The sequence below is a fragment of the Scleropages formosus genome, chromosome 10 (genome assembly GCF_900964775.1).
Source record: "Scleropages formosus chromosome 10, fSclFor1.1, whole genome shotgun sequence".
NCBI lineage: Eukaryota > Metazoa > Chordata > Actinopteri > Osteoglossiformes > Osteoglossidae > Scleropages > Scleropages formosus.
Genome location: NC_041815.1, coordinates 2,392,918 through 2,407,329, shown reverse-complemented (window position 1 = coordinate 2,407,329; position 14,412 = coordinate 2,392,918). Strand labels below are relative to the sequence as shown.

The 14,412-nt window shown below is 39.9% G+C and overlaps 1 protein-coding gene across 1 annotated transcript in view; it reads left to right on the top strand.

Annotated features, from left to right (window-relative positions):
* Positions 1-507: 507 nt before the first annotated feature.
* The window catches only part of igsf11 (immunoglobulin superfamily member 11), a 54,913-nt gene continuing 41,008 nt past the window's right edge, over positions 508-14,412 (top strand). Inside the window, exons 1-2 of the mRNA XM_018765147.2 lie at positions 508-550; positions 2,928-3,091. Of these exons, the coding sequence (XP_018620663.1) occupies positions 508-550; positions 2,928-3,091 (207 nt within the window). The remainder of the gene's footprint in view (positions 551-2,927; positions 3,092-14,412) is intronic.

The following is a 14,412-nucleotide window of genomic DNA, read 5'->3' as shown; positions in this document are numbered from 1 at the left end:
ATGTATATTGTGGCATGTGGCGCTCTGGGTTCGGCTGGGGGAAAGAAGGACACACAGGCAGCGTTCGTGACAAACATTTATTAGAACACCGGCACACAGGGAAATAATGCTCTCAGTCCAAAGACCACTTTTCCTCTAGGACCTGTGCCTCAAGCAAGCCTTCCTAGCCTGTTTAGCATCCCCCAGGCTTTTACCTTTTCATACTGGCAAATACGGTCACCCATTACATTCCCCGTAGTCCCCCCAGCAGTTGAACACTTTATTTACATCTTACCCACAATTCAACTATTTACAATAGACCCGTTTCCTGCCCAAACTCTTGGTAACACGGGTAGTTACATTGCCCCCCGTCAAAAAAAAAAAAAAAAAATTGCAGCATCCCCGCTGCTGCCTGCCCCAGAAATGTCCCTCTGTCCGATGCTTACTCAGATGTGCCTCCGGTGGGGAGTGCAGGTCTGGGACGCTCAGCGCTGGTTGTTGAGGTGGGGACAGTTGATGTAGGCCGCCATGGTGGCATGTCCAGAGGCCGAGGCAGCCATCCCCGTCCCTGGTCTGCCCGGCCTTGATCCCAGCACAGAACCCGTTTTCCGCCCAAACTCTTGGTAACGTAGGTCATTACAGTATGTTATCCTTATTGTTAGAATGCCCTCACTATTTTAATTCTTATTTACTAGTCTTCATGATGTCATTAATCATATCTTTTGTATACTTTCCTTTACAGTTCTAGAATAAAGAATGCCTATGTAACTTGCTTATTTTCCATAAAGTAGGGATAAAGCCTAAAAGGTTCTGATTTGCCTTTGTTTTAAGAACCTAACAATAAGTAAGTTTCAGGCTGTACAGACATAACAGAGATGTGGTGGAGGGGAAGCTGCAAGCAGACAGGACACACATAGGACACACACCGGTGCATTATCAGTGTGACCATACATCATTTGCAAATGTGTGGAAACATCTGTGATGAATGACAGCTGGCAAAATTCTGCTGAACAGTAATAAAACCTTTTTAATCATTATTAAAACTCATCTTTGAGACTCCAAAGATCCTTGAATTGTCTGAAAAAGACCAATTCCAACTCTGTTTGTATGGGTTTCTACACAGATTGCAAAGATATATCTTTTAGGTGGCCTGCTGATGCTAATTTGTCTGTAGTTGTGACTGAAAATGTTTCTATATATCTACACTGTGATAAAGTGGATTCTCATCAAGGGGGTTCCTTACTTTGACTGTGAGTCAGATTTCTTTCACTCTTTACCATAGGTTTATTATTGCTAATGCATTTTACACTATATTCAATTTTCATTATTTTGTATGAGGAACAGATATATTTTTGCTCAGTATTTCACATTGACACTGAAGTGCCTTTCATTTCTCTCTAATTTTTATGGCACGAACTACTACAACTCACACCCTATCATTACATCTCATGATTTTTTAACATAACAACATACATAAATGCAGTTGCCTAGCAGGTCCATGCTGTCATGGTCACAGTCTTTCCCTTGTCAGATGGATGCTTCCATCAGGATAATGCATCATGTCACAAAGTCTCAGGATACGTCTGTAATTATAATTGTGACTTCTTGGTTCCCCAGTTTCTCTGCAATACCCAAATATCGTTATAATTTTTCATTTTTGCGATGAAATCCAATTAAATGAATGTGCAACAAAAATGAAGAAGGAACTGTGTGATGCTACATTTCTGTGAACTAATTCGGCTTTAGAATGTTTCCAGTACATTTTAAACCCATGCCTTCAAGAATGCAGGCTGCTAGAAGTCAGAGTGGGTCCTACTGTGGCGGTATGTGATCTGTGTGCGTCAATGTACCTGTCAAGTTACTAGTACAATGTGCAAAAGGCTTTTTTTATACATTTGAAAATCAACAAATGTTCCAGCCATTTACCTTACATGGTATGTCATGCACTACTGTATACACTATGGCTAGATCATGTCAAACCCAACAGTGGGTAAGCACGAAAGCTATCAATAACATGTAAATGAAAACTGAACCTTGTGCAATTTGTCTGTGGTAAAGTAATACAAAAAAATAACATGTAATATTCACACAAGTTTTTTGCTACAGTTTTGAATCAATACCCAGTAGCAACTATTGTGCCACACATTATTTCTTTGGGTTAAATGAAATTAAAACGCTGTGTTGTCTTTTGATGGGGGGTGCGGTGGCGCAGTGGGTTGGACCACGGTCCTGCTGTCCGGTGGGTCTGGGGTTCGAGTCCCGCTTGGGGTGCCTTGCGACGGACTGGCGTCCCGTCCTGGGTGTGTCTCCTCCCCCTCCGGCCTTACGCCCTGTGTTACCGGGTAGGCTCCGGTTCCCCCGTGACCCCGTATGGGACAAGCGGTTCTGAAACTGTGTGTGTGTGTGTGTGTGTGTGTTGTCTTTTGATCTGTGAATCCTTCTCCATCCCTAAAGACTGTAAAGCTACATGCCTTGGTCTTTTGTGTTCTGATTGAGTGGAAATCATGAGTGCAGTAGTAAAAACGGTAGTCCAGGTGCAAAAATGTATATGTATATACTCTGTGTAAGTATAAATGTCATTTTAATTGTTTTGTTTGCACAAGTCTTGCACGCGTGCAGTTCATGTAGTCTGTGTAGGTAACTCTGTGTTGATTAATGTAGCACCATGGTCCTGGAGGAACGTTGTTTCATTTCGCTGTGTACCGTACCAGCTGCATGTGGTTAAAATGACAATAAAGTCTCTTGTTTTGTCTTGTCTTAATGTATAAGTATAAATGTATTTCTTTTACTCATAAAAGTCTTGTCTTTCAGTTCTTGTACATACTCAAGATCCAAGACATTCAGATGGGGGACTTGGGTCTGAACTTCCATGGTTCCCGCAGCATGTCTGGACCCACAAACATTATTATTGACAGTAAAGTCTCTCTTTTGTTCTGTTTTCTTAACAGGATGTGTTAGAACACTGGAAGTAACCATAAGTCAGAGCAATGTTCAGGTGGCACGGGGGCAGACAGCATTTTTATCCTGCACGTTTACTACAAGTGCGGCCCTAACCAACCTTAACATCATCTGGATGGTTACACCCCTGTCTAACGCCAATCAACCGGAGCAGGTAATGTAAATCTATAATCTAACTCATTCAAGTCCACAGTTCACTCATGCCAAAATTCACATCTGTCATTATACATAGCTTGTTCTTTCTAGTTAAGGAAGAGGGTGGCTATATGTACAGGTGGTCCCTGACTTACAACGGGCTTACGTTCCATGAAACCCATTGTAAATGGAAAATGCATTTAATATACCCAATACACACCTCTCCGTGACAGACTGGGAGATGCGGATTGCTGCCGCTGCCCAACATCGCGAGAGAGTATCGCTCCGCATATCGCTTGTCTGGGATAAAATCAAAATTCAAAATTTGAAGTACGGTTTCTACTGAATTTCTATCGCTAGCTCACCATTGTAAAGTCAAAAAAATCGTAAGTCGAACCATCGTAAATCGGGGACCACCTGTATTGCTTATCTATTCTCTGTGGCACTCTGTCAAAAACTTCAGTGTTGACCTGACTCTGTTTGCAGTACATACTGACAGAGAATGACATGGGTGGTTTGGCATCAGAATCAGTATACAGGTTTTCCAGAGACTTTGATGCCATTCTATTTATTCCCATCCATAGCTGCAGACCCCTTTGTCACACCTGCTTCTCCTACTTTAAACAAAGCCCAATGATCTTCCGCACTAATTACCAAAATTCTATTACATACCTTAATACAGCTGATGTTCACACATGTGGATGCACACACACTCATAAACAAAGAAACCAAAATGTAACAAGCTGCAATACAGAGTTAATGGCTGACTTAAGCCTCTTCACGGCTGTCTGGGCATCCTTTTTCTCGTAGCCTGCTGGGGTTCAGAGTCTTTGTGTCTGTGTAGTTCTAGCAGGATGAAATTATTCCACCACATTCACTGGGCAATCTGCTCTCAAAGGAGCACAGATGCTCAGTACACGCTACCCATGGCAGTTTGTGTTGCAAGAGTTACAGACCACACAAACTCATAAATACTGTTTCATTAATTTTAAACATGAATGTTTCATGCTAAATTGCAGACATACTGTATATAGTCATTTTTATTTTATTTATTTGACTGATTCCTGTTTCACCTGTTTAAACAGTTGTATATATTTAAAGTTAAATTTGCATTAAAAACATGCAACCACAGCTGTAGTCTAATCTGGTTGCAGTTCCATATGCAGTACTCCACTTGTCATCTTTAAGTAACACAATGAAAATCTACAAAAAATTTGACTCCTCATAACTTTAAAATTTCTTTGACTAAATGAATTTGTCATTACTTTGTGCATTACAACAAACAAAAAAAATCACAGTATGTATAATTTTATAGAGAGGCAGATTGTGTGGGATTTAATTTATTTCTTAATTTATTAATTTATTTTCATACCTTATGCCTTATAGTGCAAATGAATAATTATGTAAATTACTGCAGTCGTGTGTGTGTGTGTGTGTGTGTGTGTGTGTGTGTGTGTGTGTGTTTAAAATGCAGCTCTATTATTTAACACAGAGACTCTTACTGGGATTCATGAGTGCTATCACTTGCCCTGTGGTCACAAGTGCTCAATTTGTACGTAGCTTTGCTATTCGTGAAAAGGATCCATAACGAACATTAACAGCTAAGATGTATTTTCTTGCAAGAATTTCTGGCTTAACTGTGACATTCTAAAGTACAATTAGTTTGTTACTTTCCACCATATGAACCAATGAACATCACACGAGTAGCTGCATAAAGGTTTATCCGAATATCGATAATTCTTAATCACATTGCTAATATTTTTTCTTCTTTTTTTAAAAAAACATATATATTACACAAGTAGCTGCGTAAAGGTTTATCCGCTGTTAAACATTTTTAATCTCAAAGTTACAGAGCATGAACCTTTACACATTACATGAATTTACGAGATCATGGGAGAAGTGAGTCCCTTTTCAAAATGTAGACATAGATTCAGCAATTTGTATTTATTTTGCTTTACACATTACATTACATTTGTTTTATGACATTTATTTCACCTTAATGTTTCATAGGTTCATTAAACATTGATACACAGAAATGTGAATTTAAATTAAACTTTAATACATCATAGCTTTTTCAGTCATGGGTCACAAGATATTTTCTTTGTCATACTTTCTCTTCCATCTGCAGTATAAGTGATTCCCTCCGTGTCTGTATATAATTAAATTTAGAGATAAATAATGAGAATAATTTAGTACATATTCAAATACTAAAACACTTTGATAAACACACAGAATGTCTACAACCACTTCTCCCAAGGTGAATCAGAGCCTATCCTGGCAACACAGGGCACAAGGCTGGAGAGGGAGGGGACACACCCGGAAAGGACACCAGTCCACCACAAGGCACCTGAAGCAAGACTTAAACCCCAGATCCACCACATATCTGGCCCCAACCAATCCCACTGTGCCACTACACCCCCTTTTGATAAACAAAATTAGAATAAAACCTTAAATTACAAAGGCATATTTACATGTATTCATTTAGCAGACACTTTTCTCCAAAGCAACATACATATCACAGAAAATACAATTTGTGCATTACCTTAGGAAAAAGAGACATAGCTGCAGATGTGTGGTTCTTAAGTACAGTAAGTTTCCTTCACCATATGCACCAATATTCATCACACGAATAACTGCATAAAACTTTACCAGAATATCAACAATTTCTAATCACCTTTCTATTTTTTTTTTTTTTTTTTTTTTTTTTTGAGATACATACAAACATTTACATTATATTGCAGGAGTGGCTGTGTAAAGGATTGATCCGAGCATGATCATGAACATCATTACCTTACAGGCATGAACATTTATACCTTACATGAACTTAAGAGATCATGGGAGAAGTGAATCCAGGAGAGATGAGTTTTCAGACTGTTTTTAAATGTGGACCAAGATTCAGCAGTTCTGAACAAGAGAGGGAGGTCCCGCGCATTAAAGGCAAAGCTCGGAGGTTCTCAGTTCTGGGTCCGTTGTGGTGGAATGACCTTCCCCTGTCACTCAGAACTGTGGAAACTCTGTCTGTTTTCAAGAAGGGTCTGAAAACCCACCTTTTCCAGATCCACTTCACCCAAGATCTCTTCAAATCATCTATGGTGTAACTGTTCATGCATCATAAGTCCAGAAGGATCCCCAGATACAAGCTTTATTCAGCCATTACTCTGGTATTGTACTGCTCATTTGTGTATCTTATAATATTTAATTAAAAAAAAAAAAGTTGTTGTGGGTATCAGGATTTGTCTATCCCGTGTCATATGCACCTACTTGAACGATGAACCTCGGTGCAGCAAGTGGTAGGGAACAAACTAGGTTTGCTTGAGACTTTCATGTCTGCACCTATGTCTCCTTCTCTCAATGTAATGCATAAATTGTACTTTTGCTGAGATGTACGTCGATTTGGACAAAAGTATCTGCTGAATGAATAAATGTAAATGTAAATGTAAACACACAATGTCATATATTAACTATCAAGTGAAAAATAAAAACAAAATTAATCTCTGATATTATCACCTACTCAAACTGGGAAAATAATATTTGAAGAGAATAATAGCTTCCAAAATCTGCTCTGTTGTCACAACCTGAACCATGCCCCAGAAAAGCACACCTGACAAGAAGGGAAGGTCAAGTACAAAGGAGGCAAAACCAAAAATCTCAAGCAGCAGAACCTCACAGAGACAACTGCTTTACCTGTGTTTGTTCCTGACTCAGAATCCTGCCTCCTCCAGTTTTGACCTCTGCCTGGACCTTCAACTTGAATTTTGGATCAGAATCATGGGTGAAATTTGCCCCTCGGCTCTGACCTGTGGTTTGCTCTTCGACCTTGATTTCAAATTTGCCCCACACGAAAAGCCACCTCCTTTAAGAAAAAACACACTTGGGTCCTGCCTCTTGTCTCCCCATGTCCTCTGTGCATGACATCTGTTTTTTGTCAAACAATTAAGAAAAAAAAATTAAGCACCTTGACCATCTCATGTTTGTTTCAAAAACCGTACTTTGTCCAAACTTTGTAAAGCAAAAAGACAAGGTAGGGTTTTTGAAACAAACATGAGATTTCAAGCTCACTATGAGTGGGTTTGGAGTCTACTCCATGCTGCCCAAGACTGTTAAGATCTTTAAGATATTTGAAATTTTAAGATCTCATATTCATGAGAAATGTTCTTGTATTCTCCAGTTTGGAAAGATGTCAGTAGAGACCTGGGGATCCTTACTGGTTCATTATGGTTTCCACCTGCTCTCAACCCCCAACTATTCACCATATTGGACTCTGTAAATGGCTGTCTGAAAGGGTTTTCTTATTTGCAGATCAATCACTGATGAGCTTCAACCTATTAAGAAATAAATTTAATGTACCAAATACTGACTCCTCTAAATATCTACAGTGATGTCATTTTATTGATGCCTGAGAAAAGAACAGATTAAAGACAGAATTTTCAAAAAAGCCAAGAAACAGTCTTTATATTAAACAATTTAAAGGGCATGATTTTTACATTATATACCCTTTTATCAAGTGTTGCTACTGACTCTTTTGATGAACTGAGGGAGAACTGAGAATAAGACCTTGACATGCATTTCAGCAACCATGAACAGTCATTTAGATCTGCTAAGTCTTCCCTGCCTGCACCTCTCTGCTTCTTTTCTCCAGAAAAAAAATTTCAAGTGAATTCACAAACTCTACCTCCCTCCAGTACACCATTATAGGATGTTTGCAGGGACATCTCAGCTGTGCTTTAAACGTAAACACTCTGGGGACTACACACACACACACACACACATTTTCAGAACCGCTTGTCCCATACGGGGTCACGGGGAACCGGAGCCTACCCGGCGACACAGGGCGCAAGGGACACACCCAGAACGGGACGCCAGTCCGTCGCAAGGCACCCCAAGTGGGACTCGAACCCCAGACCCACCGGAGAGCAGGACTGTGGTCCAACCCACTGCGTCACCACACCCACTCTGGGGACTATTTTATACATTTATTCTGGGAATGTGTCAAGATACACACTTACTGGACCTGGGTAATAAAAACAATCCTAGAAACCTTGTAACAAAAAAAATCTGATTTCTCTGAAACTATTCTCTTGTAAAATCTCCACCCATACTCCTTTCTTGATGATGTTATGGTATGCAGGATAATAATTCTTACTTATCATGTCAAAGAAATGTATTTTAATGCTGTGGAGTAAAGCAGACATTCTCTCTGGTAGCATGTGGATGACAGAATTTCTTTCACTCAAAAAACTGACGTTTGATTTGCATGAAAATTCTAATGAATCATGCAATATTACCCTTCTGGAAGTTACTGGAATGTGCTAAATAATCACAGCTGTTCTAAATTGTAACCTTTTGAACCTAGCCTTTGCTCTATTGATCACCTTAGTGAATAAGGTGTGTGGGCTGATGACACTACATAGAGTTCATTGCAAGTCATACACACACAGTTTGAAACTGCTTGTCCCAAGCAGGGTCGCAGCAAACCAGAGCCTATCCTGGCAACACAGGGCACAAGGCTGGAGGTGGAGGGGACTCACCCAGGACAGGACTCCGGAAGGCACCCCAAGCAGGACTCGAATCCCAGACCCACCAGAGAGCAGGACTCAGCCAAACCCGCTGCGTCACCCCGCCCCCTTATTGGAAGTCACTTTGGAAAAAAGTGTCTGCTAAATAAATAAATGTAAATGTATATATGTGAGGTGGGGGTGCGGTGGCGCAGTGGGTTGGCTCACAGTCCTGCTCTCCGGTGGGTCTGGGGTTCGAGTCCCGCTTGGGGTGCCTTGCGACGGACTGGCGTCCTGTCCTGGGTGTGTCCCCTCCCCCTCCAGCCTTGTGCCCTGTGTTGCCGGGTAGGCTCCGGTTCCCCGTGACCCCGTATGGGACAAGCGGTTCTGAAAATGTGTGTGTGTGTGTGTGTGTGTGTGTGTGTGTGTGTGTGTGTGTGTGTGTGTGTGTGTGTGTGTGTGTGTGTGTGTGTGTGTGTGTGTGTGTGTGTGTGTGAGGGGGGCACAGTGGCGCAGGGGGTTGGACCAGGTCCTGCTCTCCGGTGGGTCTGGGGTTCGAGTCCCACTTGGGGTGCCTTGCGACGGACTGGCTGTGTGTCCCCTCCCCCTCCAGCCTTGCGCCCTGAGCTGCCGGGTTAGGCTCTGGGTCCCCGTGACCCCATATGGGACAAGCGGTTCAGAGAGAGAGAGAGAGTATATATATGTGGATATATTTCCAACTTTGGTGTACTGTATCTGCATTCTCTACTGACCCTGTGCTGCATATGAAACCAGTAATAAAAAAAACAATTAAAAACTACCATCAATCACACTGACTGCTGAAAAACCTCACAATCTTAATCTTTTGTTTTGTTTCTGAAGAGATGTCCAACAGCGGAACAGAACCTGAAATAACATGCTTACACTTCCATCAGCACCCTACTTACTTTTGGATTTACAATTCTTTATCAAGAGGTCTTAAATTTACAGGAAGACAAATTAATTTCCCTTTGTCATCATAATAAAATAATTTGTCACATATGAAAGCATTAATCCTGATGAAAATTATTGTTATGAAAAAGTTGATCATTAGCAATCATGAAAACACTTATGTTCAATATGCCACTTAACGTGTCTAGCATTGTATTACAAATTATTAAATACTCTACAGTTTAACAATGGAAAACTACCCGTGCTAATGGTGCAATGATACTATGGAAAGGAGAGGTTTCAAACAATTCCAGCATCCAGCAAGATACTTAGATACTTTCTAACTTCATTTTAGATCCTTTAATGTCTTTAAAAATTATTAAATTGAGATTTTCAACAAGAGCCTCTTACAGCAACGAGAACCTGTGGTGTTAAAGAGGAAATGATATTTTTAAGGTATGAAAAACAAAAGATCACCTTTAACTTCATTTTCACTAAGCTTTTTATGAAGTATCATGGAAGAAACAAACTTTATTCAGACCTTGTCTAGAAACAAATTTCCCTGGATTGACAAGCACTTGAACAAATGTAACAGTAATGAGAAACATGTATCCACATGCCATATACTCAATTAAAATGATTTTATTGTCTACATGTAATTGAGATTTATAACAGTATTTATGGATTATTTCACATTTTTCAAGAAAATTTTATCTTGAGTTGCAGGAAAGAAAAAAAAAGCATATTAAGAATTGCATGCATTTCATAAAAATAAGTCCAAAAATATTTTCAACACATTACTGAAATGATATTTTAAGTAAAAAAAGTTAATAATTTATATTTTGGTAGCTTGTTTAAGGCAAAAAAACTGAAATGACCATAAAAAACACATCTCTGGGTTCATGGTATTGAGCAATTTGGATTCAAAAATATTCATTTTTACGAAACACATTCACCGGCCACTTTATTAGGTACACCTTGATAGTACCGGGTTGGACTCCCTTTTGCCTCCAGAACCGCCATGGCATAGATTCAACAAGGTGCTGGAGACATTCCTCAGAGATTTTGGTCCATATTGACATGATAGCATCACACAGTTGCTGCAGATTTGTCAGCTGCACATCCATGATGCGAATCTCCTGTTCCACCACATCCCAAAGGTGCGTTATTGGATTAAGATCTGGTGACTGTGGAACGCATTGTCATGTTCAAAAAACCAGTTTGAGATTATTTGAGCTTTGTGACATGGTGTGCTATCCTGCTGGAAGTAGCCATCAGAAGATGGGTACACTGTGGTCATAAAGGGATGGACATGGTCAGCAACAATACTCAGGTAGGCTGTGGTGTTTAAACAATGCTCAGTTGGTACTAAGGGGCCCAAAGTGTGCCAAAAAAATACCCCCACAACATTACACCACCAGCAGCAGCCTGAACCGTTGATAGAAGGCAGGATGGATCCATGCTTTCATGTTGTTTACGTCAAATTTTGACCCTACCATCTGAATGTTGCAGACCAGGCAATGTTTTTTCAATCTTCTATAGTCTAATTTTGGTGAGCCCATGCGAAATGTAGCCTCAGTTTCCTGTTCATAGTTGACAGGAGTGGCACCCGGTGGGGTCTTCTGATGCTTTAGCCCTTCTACTTCAAGGTTCGACATGTTGTGCATTCAGAGATGCTCTTCTGTGTACCTTGGTTATAACGAGTGGTTATTTGAGTTACTGTTGCCTTTCTATCAGCTCAAACCAGTCTATTCATTTTCCTATGACCTCTGGCATCAACAAAGCATTTTCGTCCACAGAACAGCCGCTCACTGGATATTTTCTCTTTTTCTGACCATTCTCTGTAAACCCTAGAGATGGTTGTGCGTGAAAATCCCCGTAGATCAGCAGTTTCTGAAATACTCAGACCAGCTCCTCTGGCACCAACAACCATACTACGATCAAAGTCACTTAAATCACCTTTCTTCCCAATTCTGATGCTCAGTTTGAACTTCAGCAGATTGTCTTGACTATGTCTACATGCCTAAATGCATTGAGAATCTGCCATGTGATTGGTTGATTAGATATTTGCATTCACAAGCAGTTGATCAGGTGTACCAAAAAAGTGTCCAGTGAGTGTATGTTATTGACTCCATTAACAGAGTACAGCAAATAAGAGAATTAAGAAAGTGAATGTATTCCGAGTAAAGTGAAAAAAATAAAAAAAACCTAAACAAGAAGCAATTCAGAAGCTCCTACCTAAATCAGGAGATTATTTTTGTTATTGTTTGGAAAGAAAACAAAAAATGTGTAATATTGAAATGCTACATAACTTTTTTACATTATACATCTTACAGTGTGTCTGGATGCATCATCAGTGATATAATGTGGGATCCCAAGGCATGTCTACCAGGATTGACCAGACCCTAGCCTCAGTTTCACTTTTTGATGGCTTCCTCCTCTGATTACCTGTGATGCATCACATGTGCGATCAATTCTGGCAAAGCTGTTGCAGTCTACTTCAATGGGCACACATCTTGTCCTCCCCTGTCAAGTGACATTCTCCACCATCTTTCTGTCATTCTCTCATTAGCCTCTTCAGTGCATTCTTCCCAAGTAACTGTGAGCTCCAGTCTCATGATGAATTTACATTTCAGACTGTCTGACCTTACAGTTGTCTCTTTCATCATATCTGGAAACCTAAGTCGCCTTGTTTTGTTCAAGGTCACTGAAATCAGTGTACTTCTTATGCTAAAGAAAAAATAAGTTTTCTAGGACTTGTGACTGCATGTTTCTGTCACTCTGTTTAGAAATGCAAAAAAAAAAAAGAAAAACACTCATGGCCCACTCATTACTAATGGTGTCACTGAAACCACTGCAATTTATTTACTGCAATTTTGCTAGAAAGATGACTAAATATTTTTAAAACAGTGATGCATATATAAGTGAGAAACTAAATTCATGCATGGCATTTTTTTGTATATCATAACAAGCAGTGTTAACAAAACATACTCACATGATGCAGAATTACCATTGCATTTTCGCTAGGAGGGAACATTTCCTCAAATCTTAGGGTTTATGATCTAAAAAAAAAAATAGTTTTGTTTTGCTGCAACATAATAAAGTTAAGTAAACCTCCACTTTCTGTAAAAAAAGCATATCAGACATGGAGACATATTTGGATAAATCCATTTGTATTTTTAAATGTAAACCCACGTGTACTTGATGAAGTGCCGAAGAAGTCAACACTTCAGAACTCAACTGGTTGTAGTGAACCAGAACCAGTTCAGAACTCAACCACAATGGAGCCAGAACCAAGAACTTTCGTGCGTGGGACCACCAAGCGGGCAGATGTGGAAGAGCTTAGCAGTCTGGCTGGGGTGTAGTGAATGATCAAGTTTTGTAGAAAGCTGGGAGCAGTTCTACTGATGCATTTGTAGAATGTAGATTGGTAGAATCTGTCAGATAGGTAGGACTGAAACCATATTAGTACTGTTCCTTTGATTCCAAACTGACTAAGAGGAGAGTAGAATCTGGTGATTGACAGTGTTGAATGCTGCAGACACGTCAAGGAGGATGGGGAGAGGCAGGCTGCTCTGGCCAACTGGAGAGCATCAGACACTGCCAGGAGCACCATCTCCGTGGAATGACCAACTTTGAATCCAAACTGATATCCATCAAGGAGATGGTTCCAAGATATTTTGACATTACATATTAAAAAGGAGTTGTTGCCAGAGTACAGTCAACAGTGAAGAAATGGTCTATTTCAAATCTTGCTATTACTGAGTTAAAAGCGATTAATAAAATTTACTAAGGTGTCTGAAAACCACATTACAAAATTATTAGGAAATGGGTGATGACTGACACATAGAAAAGGATTGCCGTAATAATTGTTCATTACTAACATTCATAGTCATCAAGATCTAATTAGGGAAAGCGGTAAGAGATGTTCAGTCTAAAGGTAATGGCTGTTGCAGTTTTTTCTCTGGTCTACAACATTTTATTTGGATAATTATGTAGTTCATTCCAGGGGATTAAGTGGTGCAGGAGGTTCGATCAGGTCCTGCTCTCCGATGGGTCTGGGGTTCAAGTCCCACTTGGAGTGCCTTGCAACAGACTAGCATCCAATCCTGGGTGCATCCTTTCCCCCTCCAGCCTTGCATCCTGGGTGTGTCCTCAAACCCTGTGTTGCCAAGCTAGGCTCCTGTTCACTGCAACCCTGCTTAGAACAAGCAGTTTCAGACTGTGTGTATATTTCATTATGCTTTGGAATCTCTGGTTTTCTGTATTGTACTCTGACAATCATAAATTTCATTATTCCTTGGATTTTTTTATAATTATAAAAATTCAGTAGTCAACTGATTTGTTGCAAAGTTGGAAAACAGCAGAAGAGAAACAACCCCACCATTTTAACAAATATGCCAACAGAATGCACTCCTGGCAGGGCCTGTAGTAGTGTGTAATGAAACACAAGGTAAATCCCAGCTGGACAGCAACCATAGTCATGTGGAGCAGAGATAGGAGCTTAATCCCATATCGTTTACTGAAAAGGTTGCAGACATCCAGGCATATTAAACATTGACAGGGTGAATACTGCTGAACTGCATTACAGTAGAGCTAATGTGATTTATTTTTGATTACTGTAAAATGTTTACACTTTTGCAAGCATTTAAATACAGCATACAGTCAATGTAGGCAACACTGTGCCCATGTGCTGATGGTTTGCTACTCGATCAGTGCTACACGACAGCCACTTTTAGATCTTAATGACTACCGAATTCAAGAATCATTTTGCAGGGTTGAGCTTTATGTAAACCTACAGAAGAATTAGATTACTATTTTAAATCAACAACAGAACATCAAAAGCCATGAACTTCAGAAGAGTTTTAATATGATACATGTACATGGTACTTGCATCTATGACAATAAACTTGAAACATGGAAAACATATTTTTAA